Source organism: Plectropomus leopardus, chromosome 11, assembly GCF_026936395.1.
Source record: "Plectropomus leopardus strain MGB_pleo_1.0 chromosome 11, ASM2693639v1, whole genome shotgun sequence".
NCBI lineage: Eukaryota > Metazoa > Chordata > Actinopteri > Perciformes > Serranidae > Plectropomus > Plectropomus leopardus.
Window position 1 is genome coordinate 18,333,585 of NC_142186.1, and position 20,981 is coordinate 18,354,565.

A 20,981-nucleotide genomic window follows, 5' to 3' on the forward strand; every position below is an offset into this window, starting at 1 on the left:
CATTTTTATACAATCTGAATTACAAAAAAGTCGCATAATATCTTGAAAACTAAATAATGCATTGCTATAAAATAACTCATGGATTGTTCAGAAATATTTTGTTTATGTTTTCCATATGTTTTGTGTTGTCATTTTGCAAATTGTAATTTTAAAATGCACGATTTTTGTATTATTTTTTGTTAATGACACAATTTAAATATGCTTATCAATTATTATGATCATTGCACAAGTCACAAAAGTCTACAGTGCACTCAAATTCACACTGAGTCAATTAAATATCCCTAAATTACCAGTAATAAGTACAGCCTTGGGCTTTAAACTCACAAGAGTCTATTTATATTTGTCATTAAGGCCTTGGTTCAATTTGATGCACATCAGCTTTCCCAGCCTGCTTGTAGTTAAAGGGTAAGTCACTAGAGGGCCGCATTTCACCATATTTTGGTGTTAGCTTAAAGGACCTGAAAACAAAGTGGATTTAAAACCCATAAACCTGTGGGTTTTTCAGAACTCGCTTTTTGTTACAATAAATGGCATTATATGCTCTAATTCTCTTATATCTTATCTCTAATAAACCCATAAGATATGTTCAATAGTGCAATAGCATATAGAAGTATAATTAAAAGTGTAGTAGGGGCATACAGTCTGATTTGTGCATGTCCATTGCTTTCCTGTAAACTGCTTGTTCAGCAAGTATTTTGTATCCAAACTATGCAATCTGCTTTAAGAAAAAAAAAGACCTTACCCATCAGCTCTCATATTTAATATGATAGGGAAAAGGACAAAGTGTGTTTATAAGCGTTTGAGCATTTAGAACAGCTGCTAATTTGTGTGTGTGTGTGTGTGTGTGTGTGTGTGTGTGTGTGTGTGTGTGTGTGTGTGTGTGTGTGTATGCATATTACCTCTTTAGCGAATGGTTGCACACAATTTGGAAACAGATTTCCAGGCTTTAATGGAGCTAATGAATCATACAGCATGGTGTTTGTCTTAGCTTGGGTACGTTTCCTCTCCTGTCCTCTGTCCAGATAACTCCTCTGGAAACCTGGAGGCAAACATGTCAGACACTGTTAATGTTGGGATTATTTTGGGTGACTGTCTTGTTCTGTACATTTTCTTGTATAAAATTAAGTTTTATTAATAATTTTGTTTTTTATACAGCTGTTAATATATAATTTTATTCCCAGTAGCTTAACTAGAGTTGCTTTGCAGCCAAGGGTTGAATGGTTCTCGCTTTTTGTGCAACTTCCAGATGAGTCACTGTGTGTAAATAGAATAATAAGCAGCTGTTAGTGAACAGCCGAGCAAACGGAGCCAAATAACTCGATATATTTATTCAAAGGATGGCAGTATAGTTGTATCGTCATGTGTATTACCTAAATTGCATGGAAAGCTTAGTTTAAATCGTTTGTTACAAAACATGAGTATGTATTGTGACACGAGCGTAGACTGCAAATGCAATATTCAACACAGTGCGTCTGTCACACGGCGCTGTTAGCAACAACCAACCACGAAGTCTCTTACTAGAACTTACAGCCGGTTTGACCAATTGAATCGCATCTTCTTGGGAGGCGAAGTATGGTGGCGGCAATGCTATGGAGTTTCCGCTACTCCTCTGCTTTCATGCCATCAGGTTAGGAAGCTAGCAAGAGAGCTAAGCTAGCGTCACGCTAGGCCTCCAGTAGAACAGCGGGAGAGCTACCGAGATCAAACACCGCTATTCGGAAGGAGACAAATACCCCTTTATGAATCTGCATGAGAACAATTAAAATCCCAGAAATATGGTGGTTCTCAAAATTCGAGACCAGGTAAGCGATCATTGTGTCAAAAGCTGAGCTAAGTTAAAGCTACTGTCGTCTAGCTAACGTTAGCTAGCTGCCCCGATTTCAACATTCGCCAGTGGATTGTAATACGAGTTTCTCCAGCTAATCTCCGAAACGGAAGCATTTCCCCAAACGTTTCACGTGAGGCTAAATGATGAATTGTCACTTAAGGTGTGAAAGCTAAGTGTATATCTCCCGGATAAACCACATTTGGAGTGTTTTGGGCGATTTTAAAAGGCATCACATTTACACCGAGACACATGTTCAAGCGATTGTTGAGTTGCACCCAGCAAATGATACTGTGTTTATCTCAGCAATTAGCCAGAGCCTGCGTGAAATGCTACTAGCTACTGTGAAGTGACCAGTTAGCATGTTCTGACCAAACAATACAACACTAAGCTTCAGTTGTTGCTTCCCAGTGATCCTGTGATTTAATAATAGCAATCAAATCTCTGTACTATGTGTGAGATGAAAAGCATAACAACCAAAGCGATCTGTTGATTGTTAGCTACGTTACTGTGACAACTGGACGTTTGTGACATTTGTTAGCCACCTCAGCTTGTGAGGTTTTAAAGCTATGAGAATGGATAACATGTAAACACATAAATAATAATGGAGCTTTTATGCACCCTGACTAAATGTTTAATCTGGTTTGAATACCTCCTCTGTGCAGTGGGGATCTGTGAGAGGCTTTGTTTAGTGATTTTTTCTTAATTTTAATTACTAAAGAGGGTTTATAACAGTGTTATATATAAGTTAAGCCTTTGAACATGAGTCTTGAGTGTTAAACCCCTTGTAAATGCTGCAAATAATCGAACCGTTTGTGTAACCTATATAGGAAGTAACTTGATACCTAAATGTATTTATTTTGTCTATATAAAATGTATACCTGCATCAGGCAGCTAAGCTGCTTTGTAATGGTTATAATAAATGTATGAAGGGACCAGCAATGTGACAGTATTGGGCATGCATCCTCTAACTAGATTAAATACTTGCCACCTACTTGTGCAAACGAGAATAGCTTCCCGTTATCATTAAAGGGCTGTGTTTTGGACAAGCCTGCTATTCTTGTAGCATATGTACGTGCATGTGTCTATCACTGTGTGTGTGTGTGCTTGAATGATCGTGTACCTGGGCTCATGTGAGCCAGTGGAGTTGCCAAAGAGCTGTCTCCATGGTGATGGTATTAACTAGGCTGGCTTGTATGAGGAGAGGAGGTGCACAGTCGTGCAGCCAGAGAAGCATAGAAAATCTCCTACACCAGTCGTGCAGGACTGGAGCACTGAAAACAACAAAATGCAGATTTGTCCTTCCTTTTCACTGTGCGGATAAACAGAAATCTTCCAAATGGAACAGTGTGAGAAGCACAAGTGCCTGTTTGTTACTCTGAATTTATCCCAAGTAACTCTAAGCACTGTTGTACCCTGCAGATATTCATGGGCATTATAGTAAGTGAATGAGAGGATTGTTGTATGTTTGTGTTTTTTTTAAGGGACTGTAAGCTACTTGGTTCTTAGATGGCAATGGTTGTTTTTGTCTTGCTTCTGCTAAATACTTACTGAGCATGAATTCGTCTGTTGAAATGCATCATGTGGCTTACATTTATGAGGGCATAACTATCTTGTCCTGTTGGTTTCAATATACTTCAAAGGGAATAATCTTACCCATGCTGTTACGTATACTTTGAATTATCCATACTAAAGTGCACAGTAGATTTATATTCATTAAACAGTAATAGTGCTTACAAGGTTTGACTTGTGAGACATCATGCAGCAGAAAAGTTAAGTTTATTGCACATAGCACAAATTATGTACAGCTGCTAAAGGTGAAGGTGCTTGATTTCATGCTCGACTTTCATAAAGCTCAGAGTGAACACTGGATAACAATGCGGTTGTGAGTCAATGAGACATATTGGGAGGCTGTTTAGACTGACCAGTTGGATCAAGACACAGGTAGTTCTGCTGGATAAAGTTTGTAAAGTATATGTCTCAAATAAACTGGAGGTCTTTTGTACATGCAGTCTACATGGCTGCACATTAGCTAATTAGCTAGCTGGGTAGCCTGGTCTCTGACTGCATGCTACATCATTCTGTATGCAGAAAAATATTCAGCACATGGAAATTATTCAGAGAAATTGACTGTTCAAAGAAAAGATTTGATCAGTGTTGATTTCTTTTGAACATTAGGCTTATTTACTATTTCCCACCAAAGATGTATTTGGGGCAGACAAAGGCAATACAATATAATAAAGGTTTTCATTCCAGCCAATCATTACAGCAAGTGATAAAACCTACTGACTCTTGGCACCTTTTGTAACCAGCGTGTATTCTTTAAAAGTCTTAAAAGGCATTGACTTTATTAATCGAAAAATAAGACCTTAATTGGTATTAAAATGACTAAAATCAGTCTGTCAAAAGTCTTCAACATTTTTTAATAGGATTTTCTTTTTTTAAAAAATCTGATCTTGCCTTGTAAAATCTTGAAGTAATTGGTGATAAACAACTTTAAAACAATTAATGGGATGCCTCTCGCATTGCCATCACGCGGATAAGTATAGAGGAACCAACAACACATTAACCAAATCCAATTAAATGAGAAATTTTTTTACTTGAGAAAAAAGTTTCGTTTTATGTTACAATAAACATTAGGACAAAATTGTTCTTAGCCCTAAGTAATTGATGTGGGTTCATGGTTTTTTTTGTTTGTTTGTTTTTTTTTTTTTTTACTTAATATGGTTATTGTAAAATTTTCTTCAATGTAATTCCAAGTGGCATTAAAAATTCTCAAAAAGTCTGAATTCTACATGTCTTAGTCTGTAGGAACCCTGTGTGATATGACCCTCCTGCTTCGTTATCTTATGCTTTGTTTTGGATACATGGGTGCACATTGCTCATTTAGAAACTGTAACTGCTCACTTGTAAAGGGAAGTGTTTGATAATAGCTTACCCCACACATATCTATTATCACCAAATTTCACAGCCAGTAATTGTAGAAAAAAACATTTTTAACTGTGGCTATTGCTGCAGTACACCCACATTCATTTGTTTTTAAAACATGCCTAAAGTCAGGGAAGAGTTAAGTTTGAGTGGATGCCAGGAATGTTTTATCTCAGTCTTTCATGGGTAACCAGTTTTGCAGCCTCTGGAGGGGATCCCCTGCCCTCCATGTTCTCCCCATCCATGCCAGCCTCCTCCCACAGGCAGTGGAAAACTGCCTGATCAAAGACTGCTGGTGTTATGGTGGATCAGATATTGTTGTGTGCAGCAGTGTTGAGCAGGCTACCATGACACATGGAGGTCTATTAGCACACTTAATTATACAGTTTGGGCCTGTTGATAGGGGCATTGATCCCAGCATTGTTTCCAAATCAATTTGCAAATCATAGAGTTGTAACACTGGTTAGTAACCTTAAAAATCACAAGCAGACACTTGATTAAATGAACTGTAGCTTGGTGCCTTCTGGACCAGGCCATTCAACAAAAACAAGGAAGCGATATTGCTAAATTGCCTTTTGGGGGGGGGGTTAAACCTCTTATTCATGGTGTGGCAACATTATGCTTTACTAACAAGAGAGCAATTTATATTAGCTGTTGCTTAAAAGTATAAACTTTTACGATTGCAGCTGCAGTCTATTGAAGCTGACTATTGCTTAATGTTGTCATAATGCAGACATTTGTGAAAATATTGGCAAACACACGGACCATATGTTGAAAACGCTCTGACAGGTTTTATGTCGGCTGTGTTGGAGCTTTGGGTTCTAAGTTCGGACTCACTATTTAGAGACATTTTTCAGACAAGTTTTATAAGAGAGCCTTGTCTTACAGGAAGTGTTGACAAAAATGCTGCAACAGTGTCACAATGATTATCTTTAGCTACCCGCACATGGGTAAATATTGCAATAAATCTTAAATATGGTTTCAGTTACATGTCTCAAAAGTGTTTTTTAAGGCACCAATATGAATATTTGCACAAAATAGAAATAAGGAAAAATATCATGTTGTATATATAGCATGTTGCTTATAGCACAGCTGAAGATGTAAAAAATCCACAGTAGTACATTTCCCTTTGGATACACCCCTCAGAAGGGTGGGGCTAATGTAGCTACTATATAAGAAACTAGGGCAGGAATGGCATGATCCATAAGAGTCAAGAACTCCAACATTTTTGCTTTCAGCTTTACCTTGGAAACTTTGTTTGACGTTTATCATCTTTGCTACCTGTTGTCATGTTGGATGCGATAAAACACATCTGCTGTGGATGTTTTCTTTTTTCCGTCTCGGTCTCAGTTGACGATGCAGTCACATGTCTGGACAAAAAGTGAAGATGGACAGCATATCAGACATTTCAAGCATGGTTATGGACTTGAATTTGCTCAGGGATTGTGATATTTGTCTTTGTATAATGGGATAGATGTGGTTTTGCTTGCCAACAGACTGTCAGCAGAGAACAGAATTAGAAAGTGGCTACTCAGTATTTTGTCAGTGTCAATCCTGACAGTCTGCCTCCATCATCCTCTGATTGTTGGAGTCATCCTTTTGTACATTTGAATTCCTGTACCTACGTGCCCAAATGTCTTTTTATATCTTTTGCTATGTTTCAGTTTGTGCATTTTAAAAAGACAACAACATATAGGGACATTTTAGCAGCTTAAACATGATTGTGTAAACTGAGCAAATGAGCCGCGTGTGTATTGTGGTGCTTGACGATGACGATCTTGAAGTCTCTCCGAGGTCTAAAGTTTTCAAGGTCTGAATGGTTATTGTTTTCTCAAATTTGACATATACTGTCAGTGTTTCTAGTCTGTCAAACACTATTTTCACTGAGAGCTTGTTGATCTTGCATTCCGTTTTTTTACTTAAATAATGAATGTCTCAGTTAGTGTTGCATTTTAGTCGATTTTGACACAGTCTCTTTCTTTTACAGCCTGCTTTGCTGAAAGCTATTTTCAATGTGGACCCAGATGAAGTACGCTCACTTATATTCAAAAAGGAGGATGTGAATGCACAGGTAATCCCAACCGACTCTCAATCTCTAATCTCTGCATCTGTTTCCTCATATTATTGATATATTTTAAAAAATTCCCAGTGACGCAGAATTTAAAACCTCTGAAGTATAATTGTCCTTGAAAGGCCCCATGTAACTCTTTCAGATGATAGTATTTTGAGTACAAAAAGCACATACTTTGTTTTTACAGTTCCCACGGCATGATCTGGCTCTGCTTTTTTTATTGCATTCCTCAACATTACTGCCTTGGTGGGGGGGGGTTTATTTCAAAATAAAGCTGGTTTGTATTTGCTTGTGTTTAACCTACTTTTTCACTATGAATGGTGACTGTAATGGTTATTATTCCTTTCTAGCGTTGTAATGTTATAAATCGAAAAGTGTGGTTTTAATGTCACAACAGATCAGGGTCATATTAACCTGTAGAAAACAGTGAAGGAGTACAGGGTTTAGATGTAAATGCAAACTGATTTGTTCCTATCTAGTCCAAGTAATGTCTTTCTGCTGTCTTCTTACAGGACAATGAGAAGCGAACTCCATTGCATGCTGCTGCTTATCTCGGAGATGCAGAAATCATAGAGCTGCTGATTCTTTCAGGTAGGTTCTTCAAATGAGAAGTTATGTGCTGAACCTTTTTTAAGTAAAACAAAACTTTATGAACTCAACAGGCATGACAGAAGTCATGCCTGTTGAGTTGAGCTTTTAGAAGTCTACATCAAAGGAATACTATGCAGGATTGTTGCTCGTAAAAACACCAGTGGAAGTAAAGGCCAACTACAGACTTACCCTCATTTGGTGCTTTTCCTTGAGGGTTTTTTTTGGCGCTGTCTCTCCAGGACACCTGCCTCTTACAGTCTAGCACCTTGTTGCTACCTTTTTAGAAAGCCCCGACCTCGGCAGAGCACCATTGGGGTACACATTCATCAACGTCCCGAGAAAATAAGTCAATTCAGGCATAGAGAAATTGGCATATTCAGGCATAAGGCAGAGTCTCTGCCGAAACACATTTCTATTGGGTCATAAATGATGATTGAAAGGGATTACTTCTGTATAAATTTATACATTGTTTTTTCAGGAAAGTCCCTCATAGAATACTTTAACTAACATTAAAAATATGGCCAAATTCATTATAACAATTTTGGAAATATGTTTCTTCTCAATGTTTAAACTTTTGACAATCACTTTAGGAAAAAATATCATCACCTTTCTTCTCCCTGCCATACATGGAGTTCCTGACGTACTGCTTTTTCTTTTCTCGGTATTGGAGGGAGTGATAAGTGATCAGTGATGTTAAACAGTCTGAGAGCATAAATACATATTTCAAATGCCAGTGTGGCCAGATGGTGCATCTGCATTCAATATTGAGAAATACTTCTACATGCACCCTTTGCAGTCAGCGCTTTTCTTCTGATTATGCAGCAGGAAATATTATAAAACTGGATTCCTAACTGTCATTAAGGCTTCAGTCATTTTGTTGAAATGTTGCATCAGATGTGATCTAACTGTATGACCTTAAACAGTCTTAACAGCTGGTGTCCTTTGACTTTTAGGTGCCAGAGTAAATGCCAAAGATAACAAGTGGCTCACTCCTCTGCACCGGGCTGTGGCCTCCTGCAGCGAGGTATGTGAAGGTCCCTCTGATTCTGTATAACACTCACTGGACTCGCACAATGTTATACAAATCTTAACAGCGCAGAACTTAAACCTGTATGTGATGACTTCTTGCAGGAGGCTGTCCAGGTGTTGCTGAAACACTCGGCAGACGTTAACGCCCGAGACAAGAACTGGCAGACACCGCTTCACATCGCTGCAGCAAATAAGGCAGTCCGCTGCGCTGAAGCCCTCGTCCCCCTGCTCAGCAATGTGAATGTGTCAGATAGAGCAGGCCGGACTGCGCTGCACCATGCAGCCTTCAGCGGTCATCTGGAGGTAACATTTGATTCAGCTGTGAGCTGTGCTCAAAGTGCTTTAATGCCTTCAGTATTGATTGAGTTGTTCCTTAATAGATAAAAATGGCAGCACATTTGATTATCACTTGTTATGAGAAACAAAATGTGTTCCAACTTAAAGAGTGTGTTTGCCTGGCTGTTAGTATAAGCTCTCAGTCTTCCCCCTTTTACCAAGAGGAAGTGTTTCTGCTTGCCTCATAAATGAGTTAACACAATGGGCATTGCAATACAGAACAACTGAACAATGGCTACATTATTGCCTGTTTAAGAAGTGTAAAGTGGAGCATCCCTTTAAAGCTCTGTTGACTACGCAGTGTCAGGAGCTCTGCCAGCCATAACTATAGCCATATTTGTCGTACAGCAAATCATGTAGTGTTAAAGCTGCAATGATTAGTCAATTAATAGATTTTTTTTGATTGACAGAAAATTAATCTGTGACTATTCTGACAACCACTTAATTGTTTAAGCATTTTTTCCAGCAAAAATGCAAAGAATGTGACTTAAATGTGACTTACATTTTAATATTGTTGATGAAAATAGTTTGGGAAAAAGTTTTAAAATGTTGGTTGGGCAGTTGATGACACCACTATAGGCTGTAGGGTATTGTAACAGGATTGTCTCAAAATTTTCTAAAGTTTTGTAGACCAGTCAACTGATTAATGGAGGAGTCAATAATATAATAGTTACAGACCTAATTATTATATAGATGTTACATACACAAATTGCACTAGACAGAGAAACATGTAGTCAGTTGTGTGTCTTCCTTTTAGTATTTTTTTAAACCTTTGACAAGTTTGGATTTTTTTTAGTGCTGCACATAGTAAAAAATATGAGCAAATTACAGCAGGTATTTCAAATGTCTTTCAATACCCATTCATTCAGAAAATAAAATAATAATTTATATCCTTGTGGAAGCTCATCTAATTAACAAGATTAAATCAAAGTAAACTGTATGCACAAACTTGGTGTAGACCAGAGGATCAGTTGGTTAGCCCTGGCATTAAGGCATTAAACACCATGTGTACACAGTGTTTTTTTAAGTTGCCTCACTGACTGAAAGTCAGCAGAATCGGCAGTGTTCAGGTTGTAACTTCCCCTGACGGTTTTCTTGACTGCTCTTTTTTCTCTGTTGCTGCTGTAAGATGGTAAGGATCCTGCTCTCCAGGGGAGCAAACATCAATGCCTTTGACAAGAGGGACCGCCGTGCAATCCACTGGGCAGCCTATATGGGTAAAAAAAAATTTTTGCTTCACATTATTAATTTTCTGAGTTCCTCTCCTCTTGTGGCCAATGAAAGTCTCCAGGACCTTTTTGAAAATACTTTTTAAATTTATTTTTAAATGAGCTGTTTGCGTCATTCAGAGTCTCAATACTGCAACAAACAACTATTTGCTATGCAAAGATAAAGTGATGTAATGGTATTCTGAGCAGAGAATTAAGTCATGCTACTGCTTTGTGTGTTGTAATCCAAGCGTCTTTGTTGTTTCTTGTGGTAACCTGGTCCAGCTGGGCATGCATTTTAGTAAATGTATAAATCCAACTGGCTAGCTCATCAATGCTGCTTTGCATTTCGTTTATACAGCGCTTACCACTGATATTGGGACTATATTGTTGTGCAAGTGTAGTGCCCGCTTTCCGGTACCCCAAGGTTATCTCTGTCAGCACTGTTGCTGTTGTTTAGCACTATTAGCTGCTAGCTGCCAGGTCAACCACCTCCATGTTAAGAACCATGTCCAGTTAAATCACACAAAGGCCAATTAAAGGTGTCAAAATTATTAAAAGGTTTTTATTTGTAAATACTCATGTTCTAATGTGATCATATAAAATAGTTGACCATGTTTTCATGGCACATTTATGTAATTAAATATAATTTTTTTGTCTTCAGGACACATAGAAGTGGTGAAGCTGCTGGCATCTCATGGAGCCGAGGTGGCCTGCAAAGATAAGAAATCTTACACCCCCCTACATGCAGCAGCCTCCAGTGGCATGATCAGCGTTGTCAAATACCTTCTGGATTTGGGGGTGGATGTAAGTTCCACCCACAAGCTTATTGTCACCATACTGCTAGATCTTCTGATATTATCAGGACAGAAATGTAATAACATGTTTTGGATAATGCCTCGACATATTTTTATATTGTGTGTTAAAAAGAGTGACAGTACAATACCAGTTTGTCTTAATGAGAAACAGTGGTGTCATTAATGCTTCCTGTTTATCTTGCTGTCTAGATCAATGAGCCCAATGCGTATGGCAACACACCCCTCCACGTGGCCTGCTACAACGGGCAGGACGTGGTGGTGAACGAGCTTATAGAGTGCGGAGCTAACGTCAATCAGGTGAATGAGAAGGGCTTCGCACCTCTACATTTTACCGCCGCGTCACGCCACGGAGCGCTCTGTCTGGAGCTCCTAGTGTGCAATGGGGCTGATGTCAACATCAAGGTGAGTGAAAACAAAAATGTTGCCTCTCACTATTTCAGCACTGATTAGTTGGAGAAGATTGTTCATCATGATTTGGGAAAGCATTTACTTAATAATTTGCACTCCTTTTCCAGATGCCGCTCTGTCATTGAGAAATAATTAAACCAGTGTTACTATTAACAGTAAATAACAAAGACTGAATATTTGTGGTTAAGAGTCAGAGTTTAAACAGTCACACTTGTGTGTTACTCCAAGTGGTTTTTTGTGTTGTTTATGTAATTCCACTCAAACTTTTTCGTTCAGCTTTTTTCCTACAGTAGACAGATGTCAGCAATGCATTTTATATCTTGTCATAATTTTTTATTTCATGTTATTTTGGGGAATGTACTTTCTAGCTGAAAGCTATAGTAAAGATATACCACCATGTTTTTATTTCACTCCACAGAGTAAAGATGGTAAGACTCCCCTCCACATGACAGCCATCCACGGGAGGTTCTCTAGGTCTCAAGCAATCATTGAGAATGGTGAGCTCCTCTGAAAATTTAGCCTTACTGACTTTATTTCTCACACTGGACTGTAAAACCAAAACTGCCTCTCAGCGTAACACCTGCCAAGTACTTAGTTTATTTCCCTTTTTTTAAGGTGCTGAGATTGACTGTGAAGATAAGAACGGAAATACACCACTGCACATCGCAGCTCGATATGGACACGAGCTGCTCATCAACACCCTCATTACCAACAGAGCAGACACAGCAAAGTAAGTGAGCCTGGTCGCCCTTTTTCAGCAACTGTTACAACTTTATACATCGTAGAAGAGCTGCAGGTTAAAACGTTTCCAAAGCGTAATGTAATGTCTGTTTTCTGATAACTGATAAAGATGTTTCTATTGTATTAAAAGTAAATTTCTACTCTTTTGAACCATTAATGTTTTGGTGATACTAAATAACATGATTGTGTATTTTTCAGACGAGGGGTTCATGGTATGTTCCCACTGCATTTGGCTGCTCTTAGCGGATTCTCTGACTGCTGTCGAAAGCTCCTGTCTTCAGGTGAGCAACTCTTTATTCAATGTTACCAACATGAATAGTCACACTTCAAAGTGATGTAAGTCTGGTATTTGAATGGTTCAGTGCATTTCAATAGGTCAAAATTCTTGACAATGTCTGTACTGTAAAACATCAACATCTTATATAAAAGGGCTATGATATGTTAAATTTTTTCAACCAGCCTCTTTCAGCCCAACAACTGGTAATTATCAATATATTCTCGCCTGTGTGTGTGCATACATTTGTACACCTTCTGACTTTAGGTGTGTCTCTTTCTCTGAACTGAGACTAGCTTAACTGCCGCAGAGATGTGTGGCTCGGCAGGAATTATCATATATTTCTGCGGGCGAGAGGCATGCTCATGTGTTTTGGACAGAAAAGAAGTCTTTGACACTGGTCAACATGTCACAGAGTCAAAAGACTGCTGATTGGCTGCAGGTATTTTCGGGCTGCAATTCTCTGCCAAAACATTAAAACTATCCCCAACTTTTAGTTAGGCTGCACTTTGCTGCCGAATAAAACGGTAGCAGCTTATAGTGTCCACAACAGCTTTTCATAGCCATTGCATGGCAGCTCGCTGTGGGCAGCACTTTACTGCTGCTTAGAGTGTTTTCAACATCTCAAAATGCACTACATCCACACTTAAAAGTCTTTCCACTGGTTCAGTAACTCTGGTTTAGTCCAAATAAACCCTTTATTCAGGAGCTAAGATGTGAAAATATGCTGACTTTACATGCTGTCTTTCCCTGCTGCCTCTTTGAGCAGATGCCTGCTGAAGAGCGACTCTCACTCCTCCATTCTTCAGAGGCAGACCAATTAAAAACAGCTGATCAAAATGACAAAAATTGCCACAAAATAACAACTGGCAATGTACTAAGCTAATTACTGATAGGTGATATTATTCGTCCAAATGAAACAAAAAAACAGCTAATCAAAATGACAAAAATTGCCACAAAATAACAACTGGCAATGTACTAAGCTAATTACTGATAGCTGATATTATTCGTCCAAACGCCCAGTCTTAATATACAGTATGCAGGATCTCGTTCATAATCCTTTCCTCTGATTCAGGATTTGATATTGATACTCCTGATGACTTTGGAAGGACCTGTTTACATGCTGCAGCTGCTGGAGGGTGAGCATCAGACAGTAGAATAAGATGTTCAGTATTAACTGTGAGGGATAACATGTTCATGACCTATAGCAAAATTACTATCATCATATTTATCATATATTATATTATAACCCCTCAGAAACCTGGAATGTCTCAATCTTCTCCTCAACACGGGGGCAGACTTTAATAGAAAGGACAGCTTTGGCAGGTTTGTGGCATTTAATAATGGTTTTGGATCAGTAGCTTGTGCTCTCCTAGTTCTTTGTTAACTTTGAAGAGAGAACTGAGCTATGTTTGCTTTTCCAGGACCCCTCTGCACTATGCAGCTGCCAACTGTAACTACCAATGCCTGTTTGCTCTGGTGGGCTCTGGGGCCAGCGTCAATGACCTAGACGAGCGGGGCTGCACTCCTCTCCACTACGCCGCTGCCTCTGACACAGATGGAAAGTCAGTAATACTTTGAAAATTCAGTTTGATAACGGAGCGGGTGGCTGTGTGGGAGGCGGGTTATTTTTGAAGGGATTCATGGATAAAAGCTCAGTTGAGTTATTGGTTATGCTGAGTAATGGTTAAAAACTTGAAAGATGATGTTGTTTCCATGACTACAGCCTCTTTGTTGTGTCTGCAGGTGCCTGGAATATTTACTGCGAAATGATGCAAATCCAGGGATCCGGGACAATCAGGGCTACAATGCTGTGCACTACGCCTCGGCATATGGACATCGCCTCTGTCTGGAGCTGGTGAGAACTTCACTGCAGATTCCACAATACATAACAATTAACATCTCTGTAGCTCTGCATTTCTATATTGTAACAGTTTAATGCATTGCTGTTTTTCTCACCCTCTTGTCAGATTGCAAGTGAAACACCTCTAGATGTGGTGAGTTCGATTTGTTCTTCTTTTCCTTCTTCCTAATTTACAGCTTCTTTCACATGAAAAATAATCTTTTGTTTCTTCTTTTGTTTTTACTCCTTCAAAAGCCTTTGTACTATATATCATAATTCCGTCTCTATTATCAATTTTATGGTGTGATAACATCAACAAATTTCTCCTTCAAACAACTGCCTTTATTCAACTTTCTCACCAAAGCTAAATTTTACAAGATTAAATTTCAACACATCAAGAGAACATTATAATTTATCTTCACCTAACAATCATTTTTGCTTATTAGAGCCTGAGCGCATCATAAAGTAAGCCAATGCAACCTCTGAGCTGTTAGCTCCGGCCACCAGCTGCTCACAGCTCACGTAACTAGCTCTCCTCCTGCAAGTGTAAACACAGATTTGTTGGTAACAATGTAGCAATATCAGGGAAACAATAGGGTGTGTCCTCTGCTGCATCAGTAGTGAGTTTACTACATCCTTTCATCCTAAGCACTTTCCATGGAAGATTCTCTATTGTATGTTTTCTGTTGTCCCTAGGACGATGGGACAAAGTCAGTCTTGAGCCCTACTTCTTAGCCTGCCCAAAATTGATGTAATGCATCAGAAATACATCGGTTACTGCCATCACTAAATGTCTTCTTATTTGCTGATCGACAAGGCGAACATGGGCCAATAAATTGGTGCATCCCTAAAGTAATAATATCTGAAGTAGGTTCTAACTTGTTGACCTGGTTTGTTCAGCTAATGGAAACCTCAGGGACAGACATCCTGAATGACTCCGATGTCAGAGCCCCCGTCAGCCCCCTGCACCTTGCTGTGAGTAATGAACATTATCCTTATCCTGCTGTCCTTATTGTGGCATTATTCTCAGCTTCTGCTTATTAATGTTAACATGGTTAATCAATTATTCAGGCATACCATGGTCACCACCATGCTATGGAGGTTTTGGTGCAGTCTCTGCTGGATCTGGATGTGAGAAACAGCCAAGGAAGCACACCCCTAGACCTGGCTGCCTTTAAGGGCCATGTCGAGTGTGTGGACGTCCTTATCAACCAGGGAGCCTCCATCCTGGTCAAAGACTTCACCTTAAAGCAAACCCCCATCCATGCTGCAGGTATGGACCTGGAGTTGCCTACAGTTGAATTTTCAAACCTGTATACATCATGAGATATTGTATTTGATATTTTATTCACTGTACTTTTATTAGCTGTTTTTGTTTTTTGTGGTGCAGATTTGTTTTTAAATTTTCCTGGTTTCAATTGCTATTATTATTATTTTATACTAATAGAGTGTTTATTGTTTTCCTGCAGCTACTAATGGTCATTCAGAGTGTTTGCGTTTGCTGATTGGAAATGCTGATCTTCAAAGTGCAGTAGACATTCAAGATGGGAATGGACAGTAAGTAAAGTGTGTTTATGCCCCCCCCCCTAAAAAAAAATCACATACTAAAGTAATTGCTGACATCATTGTCTGTTGTTTCTTAGAACACCTCTGATGCTGTCGGTCCTGAGTGGACACACTGACTGTGTGTATTCTCTGCTAAATAAGGGAGCCAATGTAGAAGCCAAAGATAAGTGGGGCAGGACAGCCCTACATAGAGGAGTAAGGAGATCTTACCATTCTTACATAGACACAAACTGTATATGTACTGTGGAGGACAGTTTGTTTTTTTCATACATCCTGATTTTGATTGCCTGCTTTTGTGTTTTTAGTCATGAGCTTTTATCTTCCAAACTTCATTTTTTCCCCCTTTACCAGTCACATTTTTTACAATGATTATTTGCATGTTTGAGATGTTGCTAGGCATTGGTCAGCTCTCATAAAATCATCCGACACGCATAGTGATTCGTGATATGATCAGTTAACAGTATTAACACCAACATTTACTGTTTTCTGGACGCAGGCGGTGACCGGTCACGAGGAATGTGTGGAGGCCTTGCTTCAGCACAGCGCCAACTTCCTGGTGCGAGACTGTAAAGGGCGCACACCAGTCCACCTGTCAGCAGCATGTGGACACATTGGGGTACTGGGAGGCCTTCTGCATGCTGCCCAATCAGTGGACACACTCCCTGTCTTAACAGACAACCAAGGCTACACCCCACTGCACTGGGCCTGCTACAATGGTACAGAGATTAGGCTTTGAGGACCTCCTTAAAAAAGCAATCAATATAGTAATGTGAATGTACATCTGATGTCTAGTGATGTATGCTCTTAAATACAGACAAAACTGCCAAGAAAATAAAATGCAGAACTTAAGCAAGTGTAGATGTAAAGTAGGCACGGCTGAATTCATTTTTCATGCTTGTTCTTGATTCAGTTCTTTCATGACTTTTCCTTATGCACCTGCAGGCTGAATTTTGACGCACGTTGATATGGAAAAATAGAGCTGTGATTGGCAGATGAAGGCTGATCTGTGTAATTTTCTCTCTCCTGCAGGTCACGATACATGTGTGGAGGTTTTGCTGGAACAAGAGGTTTTTCATAAGGCCGAAGGCAATTCTTTCAGCCCCCTGCACTGCGCTGTGTAAGATCTTGAGTCATCTATTGTTTTGATCAATGAGCCTGAGGACAGGACCTCTGACGGATGAAATAATGTGCACTTTTCGTTTCTTTAGAATCCATGACAACGAAGGTGCTGCTGAGATGCTGATAGACACTCTGGGCCCTGCTATTGTCAATGCCAAAGACAGTAAAAACAGGTACATGCACATCATAGTCACAAGTGCCAAGCCTCAAGGTTACGGTAACTAAAGCTGGAGCTATTGATTATCTGGTTGAATAACTGATTATTTATCAGATAAAAAAAAAAAAAAAGCTAAATATTATTTCCAGCATTTTATACAAAAACAAAACTTATCCCTTCTCTTTTTGTACAAATTTAAACATGCCAAGTTTTGCAAATTTAAAAAAAAAAAGAGATCAAGAATAAGTGCAGACAAGGCCACTACAATAAAAAATGAAGTTAAATAAATGGACATGAGGGATGCAGCCATGCGCTGATAATAAAAGTTTTATAACTAGTTATTTCATCAGATGTTGCTCAGGTTTTTGTTGTGAAGAAATAAAGAATTCACTTTAGATTGTCTCTGACCATTGGCATGAAGTATTGTAAAAGCTGCATAATGACATATTATACTCCAGCGTCTCTCTAGCCTCAAGTGCACAATTATAAAGTAATGTTGTGTGAGCGTCAGCAACAAAATCAGCTCTCGATTGGTATGTCCTAACTCCTGTCACTCACTTTGAAAGTGCCACAAAGTATGCATACACACAGTGGTGTGAGTACACAGCTGATGGGCTCATGTTTGTTTACTCCTATGACCTAATAGGAGTGCATATTTAATAGATTTGGTTTGGAAAGAGAGCACTGATGTTTCGTGATGTGATGCGCTCACTTGCTGGACATGGTGGAGACATTACCATAGTGTGTGCCGTACATAATAACATAGACCCAACTAATCTATAATGAAACTCAACCTTTTTTGTAGTGGATTTTAATAAATTCAATTGATTAGTTGCTACAGTCCCATTTGTAATTGTAATCAAAACCTCATTATGACTATATGATAGAAATGAGCCTTGTACTGTTATTAATTTTGCAGGACTCCACTACATGCAGCAGCCTTCACTGACCATGTAGAGTGTCTCCAGCTGCTGCTGAGCCACAACGCTCAAGTCAACAGTGTCGACGCCGCAGGGAAGACCCCGCTGATGATGGCTGCTGAAAATGGCCAGACCAACGCTGTTGGTATGAATGCTCCACTAATATCTCTGTGGGATGTAATAATCAGTGCTGTATTGAATTAACATCAATTTTTTTCCTGTTAGAACTCCTAGTGAGCAGTGCAAAAGCAGATCTCACTCTGCAGGATGCTGTGAAGAACACTGCACTTCATCTCGCCTGCAGTAAGGTTTGTATTGCCATATGGTGGCACTGTTCTGACATTCTACAGCAGCAATATATAGCATGTTCTTGCAAGCATGTGTTGAAAGTGCTATAAACAGTATGCACTGCCATAAGAAGCTATTCTGTGTGGTTGTTTGTGATGTTCATCGCACCATACCTGTTTTCTGCAGGGACATGAAACCAGTGCCTTGTTGATATTGGAGAAGATTACAGACAGAAACCTCATAAATGCCACTAATGCCGCCTTACAGACGTATGTATCACTTGTATTACATTTGTGTCTCGTCTGTTGCCACAACTGATGAAATTGAGAGGTGGTGTGGGTGGATTACTGTGAAGATTTGAATTATTAATGTAGAGATGCAAACTGTAAAATATCAACTTCCCTGTCAGCGCATTCATGATGTATCTTTCTTTAAAGGCCTCTACACGTGGCTGCAAGAAATGGCTTAACTGTGGTGGTGCAAGAGCTGCTTGCAAAGGGAGCCAGTGTACTTGCAGTCGATGAAAACGGTAAATTCACTTTCTTATTTTTCTTTTACACCATCACCTTTCATATATTTTGGGCTTTTACAATATATCAGGGGGAGCCACCTAAATATACATCCTTATGGAAACAACACAGTCAGACATGCTTGCTTACCTACAGCAAAAATATCTTTACAAATGGCTATTTGGCTGCTTTTATTTTCCAGTTTCAATTCATTCTCTACGTGAGGCATTTTAGCAATGTGTTAACCTTTTGAAACATGTGCCAAATGTTGTGAGTAAACTTAATTTAGGAAACAGATAACAAGACAATTCACAACGATGTAAAAACAGGATCAGAATTTGATCAGGTGATAACCAAGCAAAAGAAACTTGCCTTGCTTACTGCTAGATGCCAGTAAATCCTACACACTTGACTTTCTTGAACAGATGAACCACCAATGCCAGAAACTGAAACTGTGTATTACGTTTATAAAGTATGTAACACTGGTCCACTGTTTTTGTTTCAGGTTACACACCTGCCTTGGCTTGTGCCCCCAACAAAGATGTGGCAGACTGCCTAGCCCTCATCCTGGCCACCATGATGCCTGTGTCCCCCTGCACCCCGGCACCCACCCTCCCTTTCAGTGCCATTAACCACTACACCACCAGCCCCTCCAAGAGTGTCACCTTCGACAGCCTGCCGGCACTGCGCGATGAACACAGCTCCTACTGCAGCTTCAACAACATCAGCCATCATGACGGCCTCTACAAAGACGAGGAGCTCAATGACTCGGACTCAGAGACGTACTGAGGGATGGGAGCGAGCGATAAATGCATAAACACACACTGTGTCTTAAAAATCACCCACCGCCAGCTTGGGAGGGCAGAAGAAGAAAGAAAAGCCCCCACAGGAGCCTTAAGAGTTCCCTCCCCACCAGAGAGCAAGAGAGGGAGGAGGTGCAGCAGGCTGGCCCACACTCATCCCGACCTCATCCAGCACCAGGTGTCCTTCAGCTGATACTGGACCTCAGTAACCGCTGCTTAACCAACACTGACTTCTTGAGTGCTAAAAACTGTACTCGTTGGGCAGACAGCGATTTTTGTATGGCAATAATTTGCTAAAGAGGGATGGTAGCACTTCACAGAGAGCTAAACCGACAGGGACCAAAAGACATGTATGCATTTTAAGCCAGTTTTAACTGTGTAAATGCAACTGGGAATTTGTGGGTTTATTGGTTAATTGGGGGGTGGAGCCAGTTTTAATTTTTGAAACGTCTTGATGAGTTACAGAAGGTTGATATCCGCACACCACATCCGTCAGAATGCACTTGTCATCAACTGTAAATCGTACAGGCAGGAAATCATTTATTTTTTGAGATCAAAATTTTAATATACCCATGTTCATGTCTTAAACTCTTTATCCTCTGGGGGTAAAAAAAAATAATCTGATTTACTGACCTAAGTCATTTAAAAACATTTGATATGTGCACCAGGTTAGTTTTAAGTTGATCAACCTTACCTTTGTATATTGACCTGTCCATTGCGGTTTAGTCTTTCAAGAATAAATTATTTGTGTAATTTCGGTTCCTATTTATGTGTTCATTTTGTGCCTTCATTAGTTACTAATAAAGATGAGTTTGTTGAGGCAGCTGTAAAAGTACAGTGATGCGCACTAGGTAAGTAATGAGACACTTCTAAGAAGCACTGATCCTGTACTGAGGTATCTGAGGCTCAGCTTTGTGACAAGAAACACTGTAAACCAATGATAGGACAGCGTTTGATTTTCTTCTGTTTGAATATTTTTTGCTCTTCTATTAGTCAATGTTTGTTGACAGGTTTTGCTTGCTTTAACTTCAGAAAAAAAGAAACCACTTGATCCTACCATAATTCAAAACTTCCCTTTTCTGTCTGTTAAAAAATCCTTTTAACTGGAAATATGTACAATACATTTGCTAGCTTCTTTAGAACGGAAAAGATGTTTTTTTCTTTTCCTTGCTTTTTCTTGAAGAGGGATGAAACTAGCATGTACATAGAAATTATGACTGTGAATTCAACGCTCCAATGAATTCTTTCAGTACTGAGATTGCTGTATATTTTATGAGTAATAAAGAAATGAGTTATTTAATAATGAACATGAGTATGAGTATTGTCTTTTCATTCTAATAAATACATGGCATGTTTAAGAGGTAGGAAAATCACAGGTGTAAATAAAATGAATGATGACTGAGTTCCATTTAGCTGCTTCAGTTGCAGGCTGATCGTAGTGTTCATGCTATCTGTCATGGTTTACAGGGACACCCTGGATACAGCAGTCTTTGTTAATTCTGTAAGAACATCCGTGCTTTAACTTGTCTGATCATTCAGTAAAGTAA

At 39.3% G+C, this 20,981-nt stretch overlaps 1 protein-coding gene across 2 annotated transcripts; it reads left to right on the top strand.

Annotated features, from left to right (window-relative positions):
• The first annotated feature begins 1,567 nt into the window (after positions 1 to 1,567).
• ankrd28b (ankyrin repeat domain 28b) lies at positions 1,568 to 20,741 on the top strand. Of its 2 annotated transcripts, none has more exons than XM_042489780.2 (28): positions 1,568 to 1,802; positions 6,741 to 6,824; positions 7,337 to 7,415; positions 8,369 to 8,439; positions 8,547 to 8,747; positions 9,910 to 9,997; positions 10,653 to 10,795; positions 10,996 to 11,208; positions 11,633 to 11,711; positions 11,830 to 11,944; positions 12,154 to 12,236; positions 13,305 to 13,368; positions 13,487 to 13,555; positions 13,654 to 13,794; positions 13,976 to 14,087; positions 14,200 to 14,226; positions 14,973 to 15,047; positions 15,144 to 15,345; positions 15,542 to 15,629; positions 15,716 to 15,833; positions 16,135 to 16,354; positions 16,668 to 16,755; positions 16,847 to 16,930; positions 17,834 to 17,979; positions 18,060 to 18,142; positions 18,309 to 18,391; positions 18,560 to 18,651; positions 19,137 to 20,741. In XM_042489780.2, the coding sequence occupies exons 1-28, from the start codon at positions 1,776 to 1,778 to the stop codon at positions 19,418 to 19,420; spliced, it is 3,159 nt and encodes a 1,052-aa protein (XP_042345714.2). In that variant the 5' UTR covers positions 1,568 to 1,775; the 3' UTR covers positions 19,421 to 20,741. The 2 variants fall into 2 exon arrangements, with proteins under 2 accessions (XP_042345714.2, XP_087940284.1); XM_088084158.1 differs by lacking the exon at positions 1,568 to 1,802 and adding an exon at positions 5,967 to 6,563.
• The last annotated feature ends 240 nt before the right edge of the window (positions 20,742 to 20,981 follow it).